This window comes from Nansenia antarctica (assembly GCF_963989245.1).
Source record: "Nansenia antarctica genome assembly, chromosome: 8".
Taxonomy (NCBI): domain Eukaryota; kingdom Metazoa; phylum Chordata; class Actinopteri; order Argentiniformes; family Microstomatidae; genus Nansenia; species Nansenia antarctica.
This window is the reverse complement of record NC_137678.1, coordinates 4,509,507-4,532,880: the sequence shown is the minus strand read 5'-3', so window position 1 is coordinate 4,532,880 and position 23,374 is coordinate 4,509,507. Positions and strand designations below refer to the sequence as shown.

The following is a 23,374-nucleotide window of genomic DNA, read 5'->3' as shown; positions in this document are numbered from 1 at the left end:
CACCAAATTTTACCGGACAAAGACCGGCAATTGCCGGTTAACGGAAACCCAGACACACACACACACACACACACAGCTGGGACAAACTCGTTCTGATTTACATCCATGTTGAACACTTTTGTGCATAATATTTGTTTGGAATGTGGTTTGCATGGTGTAGCATAAGAAGCGACAGATTTGTTTGGGGACTTAACTGAAGCATTTACATAAAGGAGAACCAATTGAAAGAAGAAGAACCAATTGTGTGTACAGTTTAACTTTTTTAACTTAAGCAAATGGCTGGTGTACAGTGCGGGAAATAAGTATTCAACACATCAACAATTCATTAGAATCAAGTTATTCATTAGAATGTTTGTAATTTAGACCAGTCATTGGTTATTAACTCGGCTTAAGAAATTGCTACATTCCAATCCATAAAAAAAGCTATGTTCAACCCTAACCCAAATTTTTAAACACATTTTATTTAAACGTTTTTATCTTCTTGCAGCAAACTGTTCCATGTGCGGCCTGTCACCCAGACAGACGTGTACCGCGCTGACGCCAAAGAGATCCCCAGGATATTCCAGGTCATTCCTGTCACCCTCACCCTCAGTCTGTCTCTCTGCATCTTATTTGTTATTTTTCATTGATAATGCATTATAGCTCATTTGATTAGTGCTAGAATGACAATAGCCTATATATATAACGTATAGATGTGGTTTTGCTCCTAGGAGAATAACTGCAAAACAAACTCTGCTGTTTACAGACTCTGTTTTACACCCAGTTCTATTTACTTTCACCACAACGTGATCTGTGTGGGAGGATTTGTGTGATCAGATCTACCTGGCTGATTTTTAGTTTTATAGGGGAAATCAGCCGATAATCGATCTGGTCCTGGATAGCAGATTAAAAGTTTTGAACAACTGGTCCCAGGTCCAAAATGTATACTTAGGATCCAGTTCATGTCTGGAACAACAGTCAGGGGTCTCGGTTATGTGTCATAATAAATACATTGCCCATATGTACCCGTCCACTGCTCTGTGTCAGGGGAGCAACACAGTAACTGCTCACGTTCATCAGGCCAGCAGACCTGTGAAGAACCACATGTTTCATGAGAGCAGTGCGTTTACTTAGTCGCCCCAGTAGTATTACTGTTCACATGAACCAGGCAAGCATCAGTTATTGTAGCCCGTCTATGGTTGGTGCTACATGCTACATCTCAGCCCACACAGCCACAGAACAGTGATGGTGACCCTCTCCCTCTGCAGATCCTCTAACCCTAACCCTCTAACCCTAACCCTAACCCTCTCCCTCTCCAGATCCTCTAACCCTAACCCTCTCCCTCTCCAGATCCTCTAACCCTAACCCTCTCCCTCTCCAGATCCTCTACGCCAACGAAGGCGAGAGCAAAAAAGAGCCCGAGTTCCCAGTGGAGCCGCTGACCATCGGCGAGAAGTCGGGCTACATCTGCCACAAGGGTCACGAGTTCATTCCCACGCTCTACCACTTCCCCACCAACTGCGAGGCCTGCACCAAGCCCCTCTGGAACATGTTCAAGCCCCCGCCTGCCCTGGAGTGCCGGCGCTGCCATATCAAGTGTCATAAAGACCACATGGACAAGAAGGAGGAGATCATCGCGCCCTGCAGAGGTAAGTGGGGGGTGGTGGGGTTAGTTGGGGGGCGTGGAAACTTGCTGACAACTTCCCGTCCTCAGCGTTTACTTATTAATACCCCAGAATCTCAATCGAGAGATTGATGGGACCTACCCAGTCTCCAAATGATTATGTTCTGAATCCAAGGCTGTATACCTCACTGTTGGGGGCCAATTTGTATTTCTTGCATCTTTAACAAGAGAAAGTAAATATGACTGAGAACAGGTCCAGGCAATGTTTAAGTTTGACTCTGTCTGGCTCCTTTTGCACGTCGCTCTTCTGTCATCTGATCATAATGATCAGAATACATTCCATTCATAAACTGTCTACACCTGCCATTTGATGCGTTCCCTACCCGCCTCCTTTACCCACATTGTAATCAGATAAAATAAATTATTCAAGTATGCCTTGTTCTCACACAAGACTTGTATTAGTGACAACATCTCTGGTCACACTGCTTCAGTTCTATTAACACTAGAACAGCCACGGTGGGGTCATGGTGACCCTGTGAGTAAAACATTTTTTATACCTTTGCACTCGATCACATTTCAGGACCGTCCTTTCATTTCCTAGATATGTGTGCTTACATTTTCGAAATCACATCAGGATAAGCTAGTATAAAGCTATTTTCCAGTTTTTCTGTGTAGAAGGCAGGCTAATTTACAAGAAGTGCCCTCTAGTGGTCTTTGTGTGTAAGTAGCAGATTACCATTGTAAAGAGGGAGGCGGCTCTAATAGTAGGTAAAATCGGCACGGCTGTTCGAGTGTTAAGCTAACCTTGGAGTTTCACCTCATCCCATTTCCCCTCACATCGTTCCTGTCATGGCGACCTGGTGGTGATCAGACACACTCAGGGCTTGCTACGTTTTAATGCCCACAGATGTCCACATAATTAGGAACAACAGCTTTTAGCTACTGTTAGCCATTTAACGTTTTGTTTGTTTAGAAAGATCTACACGTTTGCTGCTATTAGCAAACGCAGCATATGTCTATTTAAACATTTTCAGTGTGGCCAAAGAGGACAGCGACATGCAAAAAACGACATGCATTCCTTTAAAATTCACCATTCAACCACTTGAAATCTTACAGATTGTCCCTTTTGGTCCTTCTCTCTCCCTGCAGTGAACTATGACGTGTCTACTGCCAAGAACCTGCTCCTGCTGGCCCTGACACAAGAAGAGCAGCAGAAGTGGGTCAGCCGGCTGGTCAAGAAGATCCCCAAGAAGCCGCCGGCCCCTGAACACTTCTCACAGCGCTCCTCACCCCGGGCCTCCATGAAGCTCCAGCCCAGCCAGTCCCAGAGACGGCCCAGCAGACAGCTGCAGCCTCCCAACAAGACCATGTCAGTTACAGAGACACGTGGAGGACAAGGGCCGGGGCTGAGCTACTCCAAATAACACTTTACCCACAATGCATTTCATAATAATAATAATAATAATAATAATAATAATAATAATAATAATAATATCTTGGATTTATATAGCACCTTTCAAGGAACACATTTACAGAAAGACAGTCAAAAACAGAACACAATGCCAAAAACTAAACTAGGGGCCAAAGGTGAACAGATGGGTTTTGAGGGCAGATTTGAAGGTGTCCAGGGTGGTGGTGGTGGGGGGGGGGGGGCGTTGCGGATCACTGTGGGGAGAGAGTTCCAAAGGGTGGGTGCTGCCAGAAGGGTCTGTCCCCAAAGGTTCGTAGGTTGGTGCGGGGGGGGTGGAGAGCAGACCCATGTCTGAGGACTGCAGGTACCAGGATGGGGTATATATTGGCGGAGAAGGTCAGACAGATACTAGGGGGCGTGAGCATGGAGGGATTTGTAGGTGAGGAGGAGGATTTTGTAAAGGATGCGTGACTTGACCGGGACCAGTGGAGGTGGATGAGGGTGGGGTAATGTACTGCTCTACCCTGGCAGCTGAGTTCTGCACAAACTGGAGCCTGTCCAGGGCTTTGCTGGGTACCCCAAACAGGACTCCGTTGCAATAGTCCAGGCGGGGGGTGACGAAGGCGTGGACGAGGGTTTCGGCCACAGAGTTGGACGATCGGAGTCTGGCAATGTTTTTGAGGTGGAAGAAGGCAGATTTGGTGATGGATCTGATGTGTGACTGGAAGGAGAAGGTGCAGTCAAGGATGACACCTAGGTTGCGGACTTTGGGGGATGGGGAGATGGAGCAGCCGTCGACCTGGAGGAGAAAGTCACCAACCTTCCGGAGCAGCGGCTTGGGTGCCACAACCATGAGCTCTGTTTTCTTACTGTTGAGTTTGAGTAGGTTAGATGACATCCATGTTTTTATTTCAAGCAGGCAGTTGACAACATTGAGGGGGGAGCTGAGAGGATGGTGTTGTGCTGAGATACATTTGCGTGTCATCGGCATTGCAGTGGAAGTTTAGGCCCTGGTGGCGGATGATCTGGCCGAGAGGGGAAGCATGTAGATAGTGAAGAGGAGGGGTCCAAGCACAGAGGCTTGAGGCATGCCTTGGTTGACTGGGGCTGGGGAGGAACTGGAGCCGTTGATGGTGACAAACTGTTTCCTGTAGGAAAGGTAGGACTGGAACCACATCTACTTAACATTTGAATTCATTTCGAGAGAAATGCTTCACTTCACATGAATTGAATTTGAATTGACCTCAACTCTGAAAGTCAGACCTCTTGGGACTGGTGAAAAAGGGTGTAATCTAAATTCAATGTAGTATTTGGTTATTCAGTATTCTGTGGATGGATATAGCCAGGGGTGCACATAACTTTTTGGGGCCAGTGCTCAGAGGAGCACCTAGCGATGCTGCTTGGTGCTCCCCGAGCTCGCGAGTTACGACCCGTCCCACAGGATGGATAAAAAAGGGATACATGGATATATTATTAGCAAAACGACATTTATTCATAAATAAAGATGAACGACCAAATTATTGTGTGCAAAACAAAAGAAACAAATGCAAAATCAAATGACTGCTCTTTAAGAATGAAAGTCTGTCCGACTCCTTTAAACACAATGAAATCAACTGACATCTCTTTAAGCACTAACTGAATGTCTGTTCTTTAAACACACTGAAATAAACTGACATCTCTTTAAGCACTAACTGAATGTCTGTTCTTTAAACACACTGATATAAACGGACATCTCTTTAAGCACTGCTCTGTTCTGTAAACACTGAAATCAACTTTTCCACAAAAAAAAAAAAAAAAAAAAAAAAAGAGCTGTTGGTGCGCAAGAGCGCCTTCATGCGGCTGATTTGCCGCGCAGCATGCATTTTGGCGACGCATGCGCACTGGCGCACCAGTTATGTGCACCCCTGGATATAGCATATCATGGTCTTTATTCCTCCATGCTCCATTCCAAATTAGATATTTGAACAATATCCCCATGCTACATGACAAGCTCCTTTTTTTCTCAGGTTATTGTCCATAGCATGGAGAACATGCTCAATGGTATGTCCCACATCGGATAATAGAGACAGCATGGAGCCTATTCTTCCATGTGTCTAACCTGCTCCATGCTACGGTCAACATCAGAGACTCTCACTTCCTCCATGACACATGCTCCTCCTTTTTCACATTTAATTCCAAATGTGTTCATTAAAGATAAACTATGTCCTGTTCCCGTTAATGTTGAACGTGTCGGGCGTCACATGATTAGGGACCCGAGAAATGATTGTCTACTTGGATTTAACTTGGATTTAACTGGCTGATCTCTCATTCCCTCACCGTTTCATATCAGCCTCCTCCTGACCCCTCTGGGACCTCTGTCCCTCTGACCTCAGCCCCCCACCATGACATAGGACTCCCAACAGTGGACACAAATCACGACTTTCATGACCCTATTCTGTCCGTGTGTGAGTGTCTACTGTGCATGTGTGTGTGCAACGTGCGCGTGTGTTTCACTTTGACTAGTCATTTTTTTATGTAAAAGAGAATGTTCATAATATGGTTTGTATTTACTGTGACGTTTTGCAATAAAACATTCAACACCCAGGGCTGGTTGTGAGGCGTGGTTCTGGATGGCTGTGAGTGCGCCTGTGTTTGTACGGATTTGTGGAAGTAGTCTGTTTCTTGGTTGTCTGTGGAGAGGCAGTCGCATGAGGCGGAACAGGCAATTTTGGTGTTCGAGAAGATCGACCTGAGCACATCTGCTATAGGCTAGGTGCACGATCTCCACTACTTCCTGAAAGGCACCTTGCATGAACATATCCTGTCTCACTCTATTGGGTTAATTGATTAATCAGCTGTGCGGTAAACTGTTGGAACACACAGTGCACAGCTGATTAATCAATTAAACCAATTAAACCAATATTTTAATAATATCCGCAAAAAAATAATGTCTGATCGAAAAAGTAATAAATGTATTAATGACCTATGTAGCTGCCTTGTCAATGTAGCTGCCATGTCAATGTAGCTGCCTTGTCAATGTATGCTGCCTTGTCAATATCTGCTGCCTTGTCAATGTGTGCTGCCTTGTCAATGTAGCTATCATGTCAATGTATGCTGCCTTGTCAATGTAGCTGCCCTGTCAATGTATGCTGCCATGTCAATGTAGCTGCCTTGTCAATGTAGCTGCCTTGTCAATCTATGCTGCCTTGTCATTGTAGCTGCCTTGTCAATGTAGCTGCCATGTCAATGTAGCTGCCTTGTCAATGTAGCTGCCTTGTCAATCTATGCTGCCTTGTCATTGTAGCTGCCTTGTCAATCTATGCTGCCTTGTCATTGTAGCTGCCTTGTCAATGTAGCTGCCATGTCAATGTAGCTGCCTTGTCAATGTAGCTGCCTTGTCAATGTAGCTGCCTTGTCAATGTAGCTGCCATGTCAATGTAGCTGCCTTGTCAATGTATGCTGCCTTGTCAATGTATGCTGCCTTGTCAATGTCTGCTGCCATGTCAATGTCAGCTGCCTTGTCAATGTAGCTGCCTTGTCAATGTATGCTGCCTTGTCAATGTATGCTGCCTTGTCAATGTAGCTGCCATGTCAATGTAGCTGCCTTGTCAATGTATGCTGCCTTGTCAATGTCTGCTGCCTTGTCAATGTGGCTGCCTTGTCAATGTCTGCTGCCTTGTCAATGCCTTGTCAATGTCTGCTGCCTTGTCAATGTATGCTGCCTTGTCAATGTCTGCTGCCTTGTCAATGTAGCTGCCTTGTCAATGTATGCTGCCTTGTCAATGTCTGCTGCCTTGTCAATGTAGCTGCCTTGTCAATGTATGCTGCCTTGTCAATGTAGCTGCCTTGTCAAACAATCTATGTCCACTGAGTAGGGGAGTGCGGACATGTTGTCATGCCTAGAGAATCTGGCATCATGCCTTTGAATCAAAACATTAATGCTGGCAGGATCACGTTCTCTGGCGTGCACGTAGATCCACAGTAATTGTTGGAATTGTAATGTAAGGTATTACTGGGTTGTAGTGTGTTAGTAGACAGACACACACACACGCGCATCGTCATATTTGGACAAGTAACTTGAGCTCTCGGACAAGTAAAAGATAAGTTCACTTGTCCGAAGGACAAGTACCTGAAAAAGCTTAATGTCAAGCCCTGCCTTATGACTGGTATTCTGACATGTAGGACTGTGTTATGCACTTTGGGACACTTATTTGACACTATGGAGAAACTAACTCTTCCCTCATCTCTGTCTGTTTTTTCCAGTTAACCTTACTGGGGAGGTGTGGTGCAGCTTCAAGGTGGTGGGTGCTTCCTCCTGTCACGCAATCAAAAAGGACTGATGATAAACAATGTTCCACTCAGCATATCCCAAAAAACGAATGCACACATAGGATCCTCCTTCACGCTTCTCCCAGAGGACTTCTCTCTTTATCCCGCTTCTGCCTTTTTAGAGTCGTAGTCTTTTTGCCCTGTGTTGAAATGTGAGTTATGCCAGTCATTCAACACTGCTAGTCCATCGACAGATGACGTGCCAACCAGCTCATGTACCTGTAGTCTGTGCTTATGTGATGCACCCTCTCCCCAGACTCCTTAAGGTGAAGGAGGGTGTCTAGGGTTTGATATTGGGCCTGGAGGCTCCTGAAGTTCCCTCGCCACAGAACACAGAGCTCTCGTAATGGCAGGGGGGCGAGGAGGACTGAAGCACTTACCTTTTACACTTACCAGAAGAACCGGACTGGCAAAAGTGGAGAGGATTGAGCTCCTCTGCCATCCTGAATGCTTGTGGCCAAGGTGAATAGTTTTATTTTTGGTATTATACAGTGAATGATTACAATGCATCTGAAGTATCTAGTACAGAACACTACACCCACAAGAGAAGAATAGTACTGTACACTGGTATGTGTCACCAGGGGAAGTTGCTCATATAGGTCTGATAGCTCTTCACTCTGGCAATAACTTGTATTTACTTACCACACAGCATGATGGTTATTAGAGGGAAGTATGTTTACTACAGCCAGCTTGAATGCAAGAGGGGGAACCAATAGAACAGCTTGACTCCTTTATGGTATGAATTTACGTCTGGGCAAACCAATGATAGAACACAAGCATTGAATGACTTAAAACATGTTGAAGTAGATTTGGACCTTTCATGCGTTTCGTTTTGCCCTTAAACGTATGGCGTAGCCTTCATGTTGAGGTGAAATATCATCTTACCCTGAATTATCCTCATAGGCCAGTCTTCTCCACTGTTCTGTTGGTAGCTAGCCTAACCCTAACCCCAGCAAAAGCTAACAGGAAAGCAGTGGCCTCTCCAATAGATGGGATTCCAAGGAATTTAGCGTTGTCTGAATTACCTGCTATAAATCTCATCAGAAATGTGATATTCAAACAATGCTTAGTAGCCACTATATACTAGACAACCCTGCACATGCTTTTTGACATTTGTTCCAGTTCTCAGCAAATAGATTATAGAGACTGTGCATACTATTGAAAATAAAATAGTTACTTCAATAAATCATTTTTAAGCATAACATGCTACAAAACATAGTTTAGTTTCTCTGACAGCATTTTGGCTCAAATCAGACCATGCTAATGTTCGGTACCTTGGAATCCTGTCTATCTGAGAAACCGCTGTTGACTATTAGCTTTTGCTGGGAGTAGCACAGCAGAGAACGCAATACCAGAGATTATTTCACTACTGGTCTGTGAGGATATTCACCCAAACATGAAAATAGGCTGAACCATCCCTTTAAGGTAACTATGTAAGTGCTGTTGCCTTCATGCCTTTGGTAAATCCACCTGTAGTAAGAATGTGTATTTTTAAATATTATTCCTGGTAACAAGAGGGTAAAGTTTACAAATGTTTTTGTTAAAAAGAACGTTTTAAAAATCTGCAAATATCTCCCACAAGCTGAAGCAGTGAACGGTAACATGTAATGCTTTTTGAATGTCATGCTCTGATATTTTTGTAAAGAATTCCTCTTGGGCACGTGGTGTGTATCTAGCTCATATGTTACAGGTGGAGAGTAGTGGTGTGCTTTGTAGTGCCCTCCTTTATCCAAGAAGTTTCTGAAAAGCACGTTTTATACATATATAAATAAATATACACAGTATATATTTTCCATGATGACATACAGTGCACATTGTATTATTTATACTGCCTTGTCCACTTTGTATCTAAAGGCGCTTACATCCAGACCGCATGTTTGATATTGCTACAATAGAGCTCAGTGATAACCCATTAAACATTGAAAAGGTGTTTGGATCATTGTGTGGTGTCTTTTTACATGAGTGAGTTTGTAAACTTGTGGGGCCACTTGCAACGGCACTAGAATGTCAGTGTCTAAATGAAGGTAACTACTTTAGGCTAGTAAGGCATGGTGATTAGTTAAACCGTGTGTTGCTGTCTTTGCCTGATATCTAGTTAGCTTTGAGCTAGGAAAAAAAACATTGTGAATGTTGTAAATGACCCAAGGCCTACAGCTGATCCACCTGTCCGGACCCGATAAACAGCTCTGATCAGGAGTGTTTCATATATTTGTTGGTATGTCAATCCCAATTCATCCAAACCTGCACTACAATCTAGCAGGAGCCTATGCTAACGTGCACCAGTATGCAAAGTGATCGCCTATAGGCTTTAGGATTAGCCTTTTGAAAGAAATAGAAGCCGCACACTCAGGTTCCAGATGCAAAAGAAAATGTTTAATAGGACAACGGTTTCGGCCGTAGTAAATACATACAAACAGTGCAAGAGAGCCATTATATAGTCAGGTAGGCTAATTGAATAGATAGCACCTTGATAGAAGGTTGTTAAGGCCTCCACCACGTCAGGGGAGGGAGACCTTTTCAATACCTATGGAGCCTACCTAAAAGTGAACTATCTTGATTCTGACATCATTGGACATCTGTTTAGAGGAACCCATGGTTTTTAACACCAGACACAACAGCCACCGCTGTTGGATACTTTAGAAGACTTGGAGTTACTTCAGAATATATAGTTCAACCCTGGAATTATATTCACCTGACTCATTGAAGCCCTAACGAGTAAATCACTTTGGTCTGGGCCTTAAGAGAGAAGGGTCCAGCTGCATCCGCAGGGTGTCGACACCCGGACGCATGAAGACCATATTTGGTTCGAGCGCGTCATCACATAAGTAACCGCGAGAAACCTCGAGATTTTAAAGGACTTTAGAGGACCGCGAGATTTTAAAGGACAATGGCAAATACAGCTCAGGTGAGAATTTCGAAATATGATTAATGAACATATAGTTATACATATATGTATATGATTAATGAACGTTATAGTTTTCATATATGTATTTATTATTTAGGTTGTTGGATGTGTTACGCATTTGGCTGTTTCGCACGTAGTTTTGTTCATAAATCAGGCTTGGCTAACTGGGTAATCCTATGTGGTTTAGCGTTATCAGATATGAGATTAGATTCAAGATTCAAGATTGCTTTATTGTCTGTCACAGAGTGACAGAAATTCTCCTTTGACAGGCTTTGTGCAGTTCATGAATACGGTATCCACATTAAAAACACACAGGTCACATACATACAATAAAAACAGACAGATATAGCAGTGTTTATAAAATGTAGTGCCTATTTAAAAAGTCTAGTTATTTAAAAATAATAGTAAGAAAAACGGTATTATGATTTAAAAGCTAAAATGCTAAAATGTTGTGGTTTAAAAGAAAAACAGTGTGCTTCCTATTTTTTAAATGTTCAGGGCGGTGGTTGCAGTGGGAATGAATGATTTTTTATCTGTGTTTTTCCGGGCCAGTGGAGTTCTATAACGGCGGCCTGATGGAAGTGGCTGAAATGATTGGTGGAGGGGGTGAGAGGGGTCCTGTGTGATTTGTGTGGCTTTCCTGATTAGTGACCGGTTGTAGATTTCAGACAGGGGAGTTTGAGGTGAGCCGATGATTTTACTTGCCTGATTGACTGTACGGGAGAGTTTGGTTTTGTGTTTGACAGTGAGGGAGTTGTACCAGGATGTGTTATTGAAGGTGATAATTCAACTTTATTGTCATTGCTGAGTACAAGTACCAACAACAAAATGCAGTTTGGCATATAACCAGAAGTGCAAATAGTGACAAAACGAAGATATTTATATACAGTTATGAGCTATGTACAGTTAATGTATTTCTATTCTATTTTTATTTAAATCCCCCCTATTTATGTCTATTTATGTCTAATTCTTGTTTTTTAAATTATCTGTGGACTGTGTTTCCAATAAGAAAGCCATGGAAATGTATACATTTGGACCACAGTATGACTTGAGGTAAGCTGGAGAGTGCTAATACAATTTCCATGACAGTTTGCAACCACTGATGCATGTGAGTTTCTTAAATTATTTATTAATCACTTTATAACATTTTGTCTCAACAGTGAGAAGCAGCTGTTTGACCATCACATGGTCGAAAATTTGAGCAAAGAAGAAAAAAGGAAGCTGAAAGACCATAGAGACAATGTTAAAAGAGCATTGGCGATAAAGTGCAAACAGCAATGATTTATCACTCATAAGATACACACCGGCTAGACCCCTAAGGTCTAGTGGCACTTTTCCTGGAGGCGCTGTGTACAGGTTTTTCGCCCCTGCTTGCCTGCCGTGCGCTGGGCTCCCTGGGCCGGCCTGCGTGCTTGGTCTGTTCTGCCGCTGGGGCACCTGACCCGGCTAGCCTCGTGCAGGGCTATGATAGTCTGAGCCTGGTGGGCTGGGCCGGGTGTGCCGGTGGTGGGGCGGGTCGGGCGTGTGGGGTCCCTCGGGGGGGTTGTGGGGGCCGCAGCTTTGCACTGGTGGGCAAACTGGTAAGTAGTCGCTCTACGACTAAGGGCTGCAGGGGAATTTTCCTGGATGCACAGTGCACAGGTTTTTTACCCTTGCGTCCTTTTGACCAAGCTTTTGGAACCTGGAACCTGGACACTGGACACAACACTGAACACTACACTACACTGGACACTGAACATCTGTCATTATCTGTACATATTATCTGTACATATTTATTATATGTATCAAGATCTCCAGGGACCCGACCCACCCTGGGTACGAACACTTTACCAGGCTGCCCTCGAAAAGGCGGTTCAGGATCTTGGCCGCAAGGACAAACAGACTGAAGAACAGCTTCTACCACAGGGCCGTCCAGGCCCTGAACACAGCAAAGACCTAGGTTCTGGGCCCTGGACAGTCTGGACGGATTGATGGCAGCTGCTGGACTGAAAAAATCAGGTGTAGTGCTGAGGCACAAACATGTACATTTCAAGCCTGCAAACTGCGACACTTTAAATAAATGTGAAATAACACTATTGTGCAATATGACAACCCTAGTCGTCTATCTGTACAGTATAGTACAGTGGATAGTGTACATAGCCTTTATTTATGTAAACCAGCTCCTTCCCTTCTTGTGATTTTTTTTTAAAGTTTTTATTTATTTATTTTTTTCCCTTTCCTAACACCAGGGGAGCCACCCCTCCTAAATTTCGTGGTTTGGTACCTGTACTGTAGCAATGACAATAAAGACCATTCATTCATTCATTCATTCATTCATTCATTCATTCATTCATTATGAATAAACAAACAAATACAACTTGAATTGATTTGATCCCTTGTACAGTTTTTTTGGGCATTTGTGTTGCAACACACCTGTACATTCTGCACTCTACCCTGTTAGGCCCTTATTTTACTCTAGACAGAAGGGTTGTAACACTTGTTATTAATTCCATTTGGTATACCTCATAAACTTTCTTGCATATCTGGTGTTTGCATTTTACATATTCTAAATATATGCTATCTACATGTCGCACTGGATGGGGTTAGTGCTGTTGACTCATCAGAAAGTAAAGACTAATTCACAGAGTGTATGAAGATTCCAGTAAGGGTTTTGTGAAGGAGCCCTAGTGCTGTTGACTCATCAGAAATAGAATGTTTTATTTAGCTCATCAGTGGGCACTCAGCACCATGGACACCTCCAGCCCAGCACCTTGCACCACGGTTCCTGCCCTGCTCCATGGATTACAACGATGATCGCCTGACCCTTGCCTGACTCCACCAAGTCCTTTGCCTGACCCCTCAAACCTGTTTGACCTAATAAAGTCCCACACCTGGGGTCATTGACATTCATTTATTTATATACAGTTAGGTCTGGGAGTATTTGGACAGTGACACAATTTCCATAATGTTGGCTCTGTATGCCACCACAAAGGATTTGAAATGAAACAATCAAGATGTAATTGAAGTGCATACTTTCAGCTTTAATTCAAGGGGTTGAACAAAAATATTGTATGAAACGTTTAGGAATTGCAACCATTTTTATACACAGTCCCCTATTTTCAGGAGCTCAAAAGTAATTGGACAAATTAACATAATCATAAATAAAATTTTCATTTTTAATACTTTGTCGAGAATCCTTTGCAGGCAATGACTGCCTGAAGTCTGGAACACATGGACATCACCAAATGCTGGGTTTCCTCCTTTGTGATGCTTTGTCAGGCCTTTACTGCAGCAGTCTTCAGTTGTTGTTTGTTCGTGGGTCTTTCTGCCTTTAGTTTTGTCTTCAGCAAGTGAAATGCATGCTTGATTGGGTTGAGATCAGGTGATTGACTGGCCATTGCTCTGGCCAATATTCCACTTCTTTGCCTTAAAAAGGTCCTGGGTTGCTTACACACTATGTTTTGGGTCATTGTCCATCTGTATTGTGAAGCACCATCCAATCAACTTTGCTGAATTTGTCTGAATCTGAGCAGACAGAATATCCCTAAACACTTCAGAATTAATCTGTCTGCTTCTGTCTTCTGTCACATCATCAATAAACACTAGTGACCCAGTGCCATTGGAAGCCATGCCATCACACTGCCTCCACGTTTTTTCACAGATGATGTGGTATGCGTCGGATCATGAGCCGTTCCAAGCCTTCTCCATACTTTTTTCTTCCCATCATTCTGGTACAGGTTGATCTTAGTTCCATCGGTCCAAAGAATGCTGTTCCAGAACAGGGCTGGCTTTTTTAGATGTTTTTTGTCAAAGTCTAATCTGGCCTTTCTATTCTTGAGGCTTATGAATGGCTTGCACCTTGTGGTGAACCCTCTGTATTTGCTTGTGTGAAGTCTTTCTTTTATGGTACACATGGATAATGATATGCCTACCTCCTGGAGACTTTTCTTCACTTGGCTGGATGTTGTGATGGGGTTTTTCTTTACCATGTAAAGGATCCTGTGATCATCCACCACTCTTGTCTTCCATGGACGTCCAGACCTTTTTGTGGTGCCGAGCTCACCAGTGCGTTCTTTTTTTCTCAGAATGTACCGAACAGTTAATTTGGCCACTATTAATGTTCCCACTATCTCTCTGATGGATTTTTGTTTTGTTTTTACAGCCTAAGGATGGCCTGTTTCACTTGCATTGAGAGCTCTGTTGACTGCATGTTGTGCGTATACAGCAACAGCTTCCAAATGCAAATGCCACACTTGGAATCAACTCAGACCTTTTACCTGCTTAATTGATAAAGAAATAATGAAGGAATAAATAGCCCACACTGGCCCATGAAACAGCTTTTGAGTCAATTGTCCAATTACTTTTGGTTATTATATATAAAAGAGCTATAATTCATAAACCCTTCCTTCAATTTGGATGTGAATACCCTTAACCTAAAGCTGAGAGTCTGCACTTTAAGCCCACTCCTATATTAGACAGTAAATTCTGTTTGAAATCTCATATAAGATACGTTAGATCCAAAGTATCAAGGAGTATTGCAGTATTGTGCAGGGCAAAACATATTCTGGAACAGAGGATGTTGTATACTCTATATTGTTGTCTTGTCTTACCCTATTTGAGTTACTGTGTGGAGATATGAATGAATGGTCTTTATTGTCATTGATATAGTACAGGTACCAAACAACGAAATTTGGGAGGGGGGGCTCCCCTGGTGCTAGGAAAAAAAAAACTAAAAACAAGAAGGGAAAAGAGCTGGTTTACATAAATTTACATTTTACATAAATTTACATTTTACATAAATATGGGGAAATGCATTTAAAAGCACTTTAAACCCATTGATTACACTACAGAAAAAAGCTATGAGAATTGCACATAAGGTCGGATATCGTGATCACACAAATAACTTATTCCTAATGTCAAATGCCTTAAAGCTCATGGACTTATTCAAATTTAAATTGGCACAGTTAATGTATAAAGCAAAGACTCAAGAACTCCGAGGTAACATTAACACATTATTTATAGAGAGGGATAAGGGATATCATTTGAGAGGTAACCACAATTTTAACAAGGGTTATGCTCACATTATTATCTCAGGAGCAGGTGCATATCATTCTACGGTGTTACCATGGAATGGGCTAGAGGAAAATATGAAGGAAAGGAGAAATGTTGCTCTATTTGAAAAAAGAAAAATGATTTTTGTTAAATACCAAAATTAGGAAAGGGAAGGTTGTTAATCTTCTGGAAACTAAGGTGTGGTTTTCTGTGTCTTTTTCTTCTGTATTACATTGTGGATACTGATGTTTTTATTTATTTATTTTGTGTTGTTTCAGTATTAAGAATGGAAAATGATGTTTATTTATTTATTTTGTGTTGTATCAATATTAAGAATGAAAAAGTATTAGAACGGATGATACTGAAATATATGTATTAATTAATTGGATTATATAATATATTGGATTGTTAAGTATAAACAGGGGTAGGACAGGCTTCTTCCTACTCCTTTTCGAACAATTGATAGGATAGAGCTGTCCTCTCCACCTGTGGGAAAGAGAGAGGAAAGGGAGCAGTGTTTTCTGGCTGGTTGGTAAGTCTTGGTAAGATCAGCTGTTCAGGGTCAGCTGGATGCGTGGAATGCTATTGTTGCTGTGTTTCTTGTCAGAATGACGAAGTAACCTCACACAGAATACTCGAGGAGGGGGGGGAGAGCAGAGCATACCACACTAAGGCTGATCACTGCTGGCAGCTTTAATAAGTACCCTGCGTTTATCTGCTGTTTTGATGGGTGCACTGTGTTATTATGGCCTATGGAGATGTAGGGCTGTGTGGCTCGGGGGCCCTCCCCTGTTTTTATACCCCTATCAGGCACCTGGTGGGTAATACACAGAGAATTAAAGCTCTGGCCCAAACGTGTCATTACACAGCCCTATGGACGCCTTCCTTCCTCCCCCTTCATACTGTACTATACCTCTCCTCCACACACCCCTCTCCTTTCTCACCTTGTTTTATTACCAGCATCCCAGCATACACCTCTCTCACCTGCCCCACCCCACCCCACCACCCAACAGATATACCTATCTCTGTTTATCACACACACACACACACACACACACACACGCACGCACACACTGAGAGAGAGAGATAGAAATCCTACTCTATTTGAGGTATCTCTCTTTATTTTGGTGAAAGGAGATTTTTCAAAGATTCTCAATCATGACTGATGACTCAATCATTTGGTTGCTACATCATGAGCAGAATCAAGAACACACCTAATACCATGTACTGAATTCACAAGGTATTGACATGACTGTTGAAGCTGTGCCATGTTGTACAACAGAGCATTTAGTATATCAGCCTTTTAATACAAGATGTGAACATGTTAGAATGCATTTGAGTAAACAATGTGTTATAAAATAACAGCATCCGCACACTCAAACACTGTGCAAAAACATTGTTTTATTGCGAGCTTTCGGTCATTGACCTTCTTCAGGCATAAAGCAGACAAGTGAATGTAGTGGTGTAAAGGGTTCAAACAACATCACTTGATTTAGCCAACGCACAATACCTGTGTCAAACATCCACCTAGTGGCAAGGCATCAAGGGTGAACAATGTGATGTCAGAATGTATCAGAATTCAGAATGTTGGCCTATCATTAGAATGTGTATGGTTTCCAACGGAATGCATCTTTTGAAAGGCAACTGGCAAAAGTAGAACATTCCAAATAATTTCCAATGTTTACTTTGCATGGTGAAGTCGACAAGGATGTTATTTTAGAAAACAATGGCGCAAAATCAACCACTTGGAGACAGATACCTCTTGAAACTGAAATTCCAGACTGATTCAGATACAGCAGGTATTTATGAAACTCAACTACAAAACCAGACAGTTGTTTGTGGTGTATATAAAGGTTCAGATGGTTATTCCTCAGGTTGAAACTGTACAGGTGTATATAAAGGTTCAGATGGTTATTCCTCAAGTTGAAACTGTACAGGTGTGTCTTTTGGTGATGGGGGATATGGTTCTAAATGCTTCAATCGTGAATTCAAAAGATTTTTGTTTTAATGTCAATTGAGCCTCTACTGTATACATTTCAGTTGAATATAGAGTTGAACCTGTTTCCTGTCTCGTCCAGGACTAAACTCGCGGCCAGCCCAGGAGGTCCAGAGTGAGGCCACCTCCTGGCTGGTCCAGGACTGGTCCTGTCTGCTCTGGGTCCTGGTCGCGTTCTGCCTGGTCGCGTTCTGCCTGGTCCACTTCAGAACCAACAGGAGCCGTAGAGGGGATGAACACAACCAAGTAACTGATGGAGGAGAGGAGAGCAGGAGGGAGAGAGAGAGAGAGAGAGGAGGGAGAGAGAGAGAGAGGGGGAGGAGGGAGAGGGGGAGGAGGAAGTTAGAGAGAGAGGAGGGAGAGGAGGGAGATAGAGAGAGAGGGGGAGGAGGGAGAGAGAGGAGGAAGTTAGAGAGAGAGGAGGGAGAGGAGGGAGATAGAGAGAGAGGAGGGATAGGGAGAGAGAGAGAGAGAGAGAGGAGGGAGAGAGAGAGAGAGAGAGGAGGGAGATAGAGAGAGAGGAGGGAGAGGAGGGAGAGAGAGAGAGGAGGGAGAGGAGGGAGAGAGAGAGAGAGAGAGGAGGGAGAGGAGGGAGAGAGAGAGAGAGAGAGAGAGGAGGGAGAGAGAGAGAGAGTGAGAGGAGGGAGATATAGAGAGAGGAGGGAGAGAGAGGGGGATAGATAGGGAGAGAGAGGAGGGCGAGAAAGAGGAAGGAGAGAAAGAGAGAGAGAGAGAGAGAGAGAGAGAGAGAGAGAGAGAGAGAGAGAGAGAGAGAGAGAGAGAGAGAGAGAGAGAGAGGGGTAAGACCCATCAGAAACAATTCACTGACGACATTCAGAACGTCCAATTGACCTCTGACCCCCCCCACCCCCCCTCCCCCAGCCTGGCCCCTCCCCCATGCCCTCCGACATGCACAGCAGCTACGACGAGAGAGACTTCTCCGATGACTACGATGACTACTCCGACATGCACAGCAGCTACGACGAGAGAGACTTCTCCGATGACTACGATGACTACTCCAACATGCACAACAGCTACGACGAGAGAGACTTCTCCGATGACTACTCTGACAGGTCTCTGTGACATCACCGGTGACATCATCATCAACAGACAGTAGTGTGCGTTTACGCTGGTATATTTTTGAAACACCACCAAACTTGCAGTTGATATGAAATAAAACTGTTTTCTTTGCTCATAATCATCACCTCGTGGGCTTGTCTTCTGCTGTGATCTGTTGGTGCTCTGGGTTGCTAGGCAACGGCAGACAGGATGTCAGAGGTTCTCATCTGGTATAAAACTTCTCATCTTTAAAAAAAGTTAAAGTTCCGGAAGAAACTTGGGGCTGGAAACTTGGGCTGGAGTGTTGGTAGTGTTGAACGTTTACAGACAGACGCACATACACACACATACACACACATACACACATACACACACATACACACATACACACACATACACACATACACACACACATACACACATACACACACACACACACACATACACACACACACACACACACACACATACACACATACACACATACACACACACACATACACACACACACACACACACACATACACACATACACACATACACACACACACATACACACACACACACACACACACACATACACACATACACACATACACACACACACACACACACATACACACACACACACATACACACATACACACACACACACACACACACACACATACACACTTACACACACATACACACACACACGTTCCTACTCTCCCTGTAAGTTCACACACACACACACACACACACACACACACACACACACACACATACACACGCTCCTACTCTCTCTGTTAGTTCCATGCTTGTAACACCACTAGTGGGGGCCTGGGGGAGGCATGGGGCGAGGGGCGGGGGGGGGAGGTAGGAGGGAGGAGGGAGGGGACCCAGGGGTTGGAAGATCTTGCTGACCTGCATTGTACGACAGGATATACAGGCAGAATATACATTGGGGGAAAGTATTCAACGTTTGAAATCAATAATATCTTCATTGCAGCTATTCACATGCAATTTAGGCCAGACATTGGTATTAACTCAATAAAACTGACCAAATTGGAAAACTCCAATCCATAGAAAAACGTTATGTGCAATAAAGTGGTATGGCACAGGAACAAAGTATTGAACGCAGTAACTGAAATGTATTTAATACTCGGAGGAGAAGCCTTTGTTTCCAATGACAGCTTCAAGACGATTCCTGTATGGAAAACCACATCTCTCACAGTGATGAGATGGGATTTTGGCTCATTCTTTAACACAGACAGTCTTTAAATCCGGAAGATTTTGTGGGGACCGCTGGTGAATCTTGATCTTCGGTTCCTTCCACAAATGTTCTATTGGATTTAACTCTTGTGATGGTCTTCGTGCGTCCGGGTGAAGCGCGTGTCGGATGCAGCTGGATATACTTGAAAATTGCGGGAAAATGTTCTTACGCACCTTAGTGTACGAGAGCTTTATAAAGGCCCCAGCACTACTCATAGAGGTGGAGGTGTCGCCCTCTAGTGTTCAGAGACAGTTACTGATATTACCATCACTGCAAAGAGAGGCAGAAGACTGGACTGTTATGTATTCTTCCCTGGTTGTTATTACATGCTATATTAAAACACATGAACCCCCTAGACTAACAAGCTCTTCTGCAGGGTGCCATCATCATTGATTATTACTAAATGAAACAGATTGAAAGCATCTGCAATAATTGACCTTTATTAAAATATCTAAATATGATGAAAAGTGTTAAAAACATGATATGAAACAACAATACAGCATATCAAAATAGGAAAATAGGGAAACAACTTAAATGAAGCAACAATATTTCTGAATACAAGAAAAAGCAGAACATCATTGTTTATGCAAAAAATAATAATAATCTCCAAGCAAACTTTAAAACCCATGCATACCTCTGTATAACCCTTACAAAAGAGAAAAAACACTTGAAATATTGTTTGGGGGGGATTCAAACAACAAAATGCGATGGGGCTGGAGAAATGTAACCACTCTCAGATTCAGAGACGGAGCTATGGATGTAATAACCGACCATCCATGAGATCAACATGATCGTTTCAACCATGTTTTGAAATTATACAGTGTTTGTTAACAATGACATTGTTTATAACAAGTAAAACAATAATTTTCTAACCCAATTATTACAATTTTATTTTGGCTTCTGTTGAAGTCAATTCATGAGGCATTAAATTATTATTATTAAGTTATATTCCTCAATGACTATACTGTGTATATCATTAATTTTAGTTAATTAATTAATTAAGTTGAGTCCCACAATGGATGTACCAATCCCAGATTGCCTCTTTAAAGCTGAGCTAAAATATCTTCATGTCTTGTTGCTAGACGTACAGTTACTCCTGGGGATCCAAATCTGACATCATGATGACATCATTGCTTCCATTCTTTTCATCAGGCTGAGCTGTTCAACACAGAAATAAAATAACATGACCCCAACCACAGTCTGTTAGACCCCAGCCCCCCCAACCACAGCCTGTTAGACCCCAGCCCCCCCAACCACAGTCTGTTAGACCCCAGCCCCCTCAACCACAGCCTGTTAGACCCCAGCCCCCCCAACCACAGTCTGTTAGACCCCAGCCCCCTCAACCACAGCCTGTTAGACCCCAGCCCCCCCAACCACAGTATGTTAGACCCCAGCCCCCCCAACCACAGTCTGTTAGACCCCAGCCCCCCCAACCACAGCCTGTTAGACCCCAGCCCCCCCAACCACAGTCTGTTAGACCCCAGCCACCCCAACCACAGTCTGTTAGACCCCAGCCACCCCAACCACAGTCTGTTAGACCCCAGCCACCCCAACCACAGCCTGTTAGACCCCAGCCCCCCCAACCACAGCCTGTTAGACCCCAGCCCCCCCAACCACAGTCTGTTAGACCCCAGCCCCCTCAACCACAGCCTGTTAGACCCCAGCCCCCCCAACCACAGCCTGTTAGACCCCAGCCACCCCAACCACAGTCTGTTAGACCCCAGCCCCCCCAACCACAGCCTGTTAAACCCCAGCCCCCCCAACCACAGTCTGTTAGACCCCAGCCCCCTCAACCACAGTCTGTTAGACCCCAGCCCCCCCAACCACAGCCTGTTAGACCCCAGCCACCCCAACCACAGTCTGTTAGACCCCAGCCACCCCAACCACAGCCTGTTAGACCCCAGCCACCCAACCACAGTCTGTTAGACCCCAGCCGCCCCCAACCACAGTCTGTTAGACCCCAGCCACCCCAACCACAGTCTGTTAGACCCCAGCCACCCCAACCACAGCCTGTTAGACCCCAGCCACCCCAACCACAGTCTGTTAGACCCCAGCCACCCCAACCACAGTCTGTTAGACCCCAACCACAGTCTGTTAGACCCCAGCCACCCCAACCACAGTCTGTTAGACCCCAGCCACCCCAACCACAGTCTGTTAGACCCCAGCCACCCCAACCACAGTCTGTTAGACCCCAGCCACCCCAACCACAGTCTGTTAGACCCCAGCCACCCCGACCATAGTCTGTTAGACCCCAGCCACCCCAACCACAGTCTGTTAGACCCCAGCCCCCCCAACCACAGCTTGTTAGACCCCAGCCCCCCCAGCCACAGTCTGTTAGACCCCAGCCCCCCCAACCACAGTCTGTTAGACCCCAGCCCCCCCAACCACAGTCTGTTAGACCCCAGCCACCCCAACCACAGCCTGTTAGACCCCAGCCACCCCAACCACAGTCTGTTAGACCCCAGCCACCCCAACCACAGTCTGTTAGACCCCAGCCACCCCAACCACAGTCTGTTAGACCCCAGCCACCCCAACCACAGTCTGTTAGACCCCAGCCACCCCAACCACAGTCTGTTTGAACCGATGCCGTCCAAAAGACAAAGCCTCTTCCGGAGCCTCAGGGCCAAAACTCAGAGGCTAACCAACAGCTACTTCCCACAGGTGATCAAGCTCATGAAATATGCTTGATTATTATTAATAATTAATATAACAAACAAGTAATATTATTATTAATAACCCCAGGTCACTTTACAAGGGAATGGGACAAACAGAACAGAGCCAGAGAGACAAACACACAAAACAAGAAACAGGGAAACAGCTTCTACACTCACATATACACGCACATACACATGCACGCAAACGCACATGCACACACACACACACACACACACACACACACACACACACACACACACACAGACAGACAGATTCACACACACACACACACACATAATTGCCAGACATTACCTCCTGGTGACTGTGGCGTTGTTCCGCTGCAGCTGGTTGGCTGGCTGGCCGAGGCCGTGACCAATTACAGCTGCAGCCAGACTGTCACGTCCTGTTGTCATCACATGACTAGGAAGTGACCAGTGTCACCTGACTAAACGGTGTGTCAGCAAAGCCCGGAGGATCATCAATGACCCCAGCTACCCCAACCAGCCTGTTAGACCCCAGCCACCCCAACCACAGCCTGTTAGACCCCAGCCAACCCAACCACAGCCTGTTAGACCCCAACCACAGTCTGTTAGACCCCAGCCACCCCAACCACAGTCTGTTAGACCCCAGCCCCCCCAACCACAGTCTGTTAGACCCCAGCCACCCCAACCACAGTCTGTTAGACCCCAGCCACCCCAACCACAGTCTGTTAGACCCCAGCCACCCCAACCACAGTCTGTTCGACCCCAGCCACCCCAACCACAGCCTGTTAGACCCCAACCACAGTCTGTTAGACCCCAGCCACCCCAACCACAGTCTGTTAGACCCCAGCCACGCCAACCACAGTCTGTTAGACCCCAGCAACCCCAACTACAGTCTGTTAAACCCCAGCCACCCCAACCACAGTCTGTTAGACCCCAGCCCCCCCGACCACAGTCTGTTAGACCCCAGCCCCCCCAACCACAGTCTGTTAGACCCCAGCCACCCCAACCACAGCCTGTTAGACCCCAGCCACCCCAACCACAGTCTGTTAGACCCCAGCCACCCCAACCACAGTCTGTTAGACCCCAGCCACCCCAACCACAGTCTGTTAGACCCCAGCCACCCCAACCACAGTCTGTTAGACCCCAGCCACCCCAACCACAGTCTGT

At 44.7% G+C, this 23,374-nt stretch overlaps 1 protein-coding gene across 1 annotated transcript in view; it reads left to right on the top strand.

Annotated features, from left to right (window-relative positions):
• The window catches only part of LOC308163770 (rho-associated protein kinase 2-like), a gene marked incomplete at both ends in the record, with an annotated part of 224,322 nt that extends 205,985 nt beyond the window's left edge, over positions 1-18,337 (top strand). The window contains 4 exons of the mRNA XM_080537957.1: positions 1,410-1,628; positions 2,753-2,989; positions 17,337-17,500; positions 18,137-18,337. Coding sequence (XP_080394083.1) covers positions 1,410-1,628; positions 2,753-2,989; positions 17,337-17,500; positions 18,137-18,337 — 821 coding nt within the window. The remainder of the gene's footprint in view (positions 1-1,409; positions 1,629-2,752; positions 2,990-17,336; positions 17,501-18,136) is intronic.
• Positions 18,338-23,374: the final 5,037 nt, after the last annotated feature.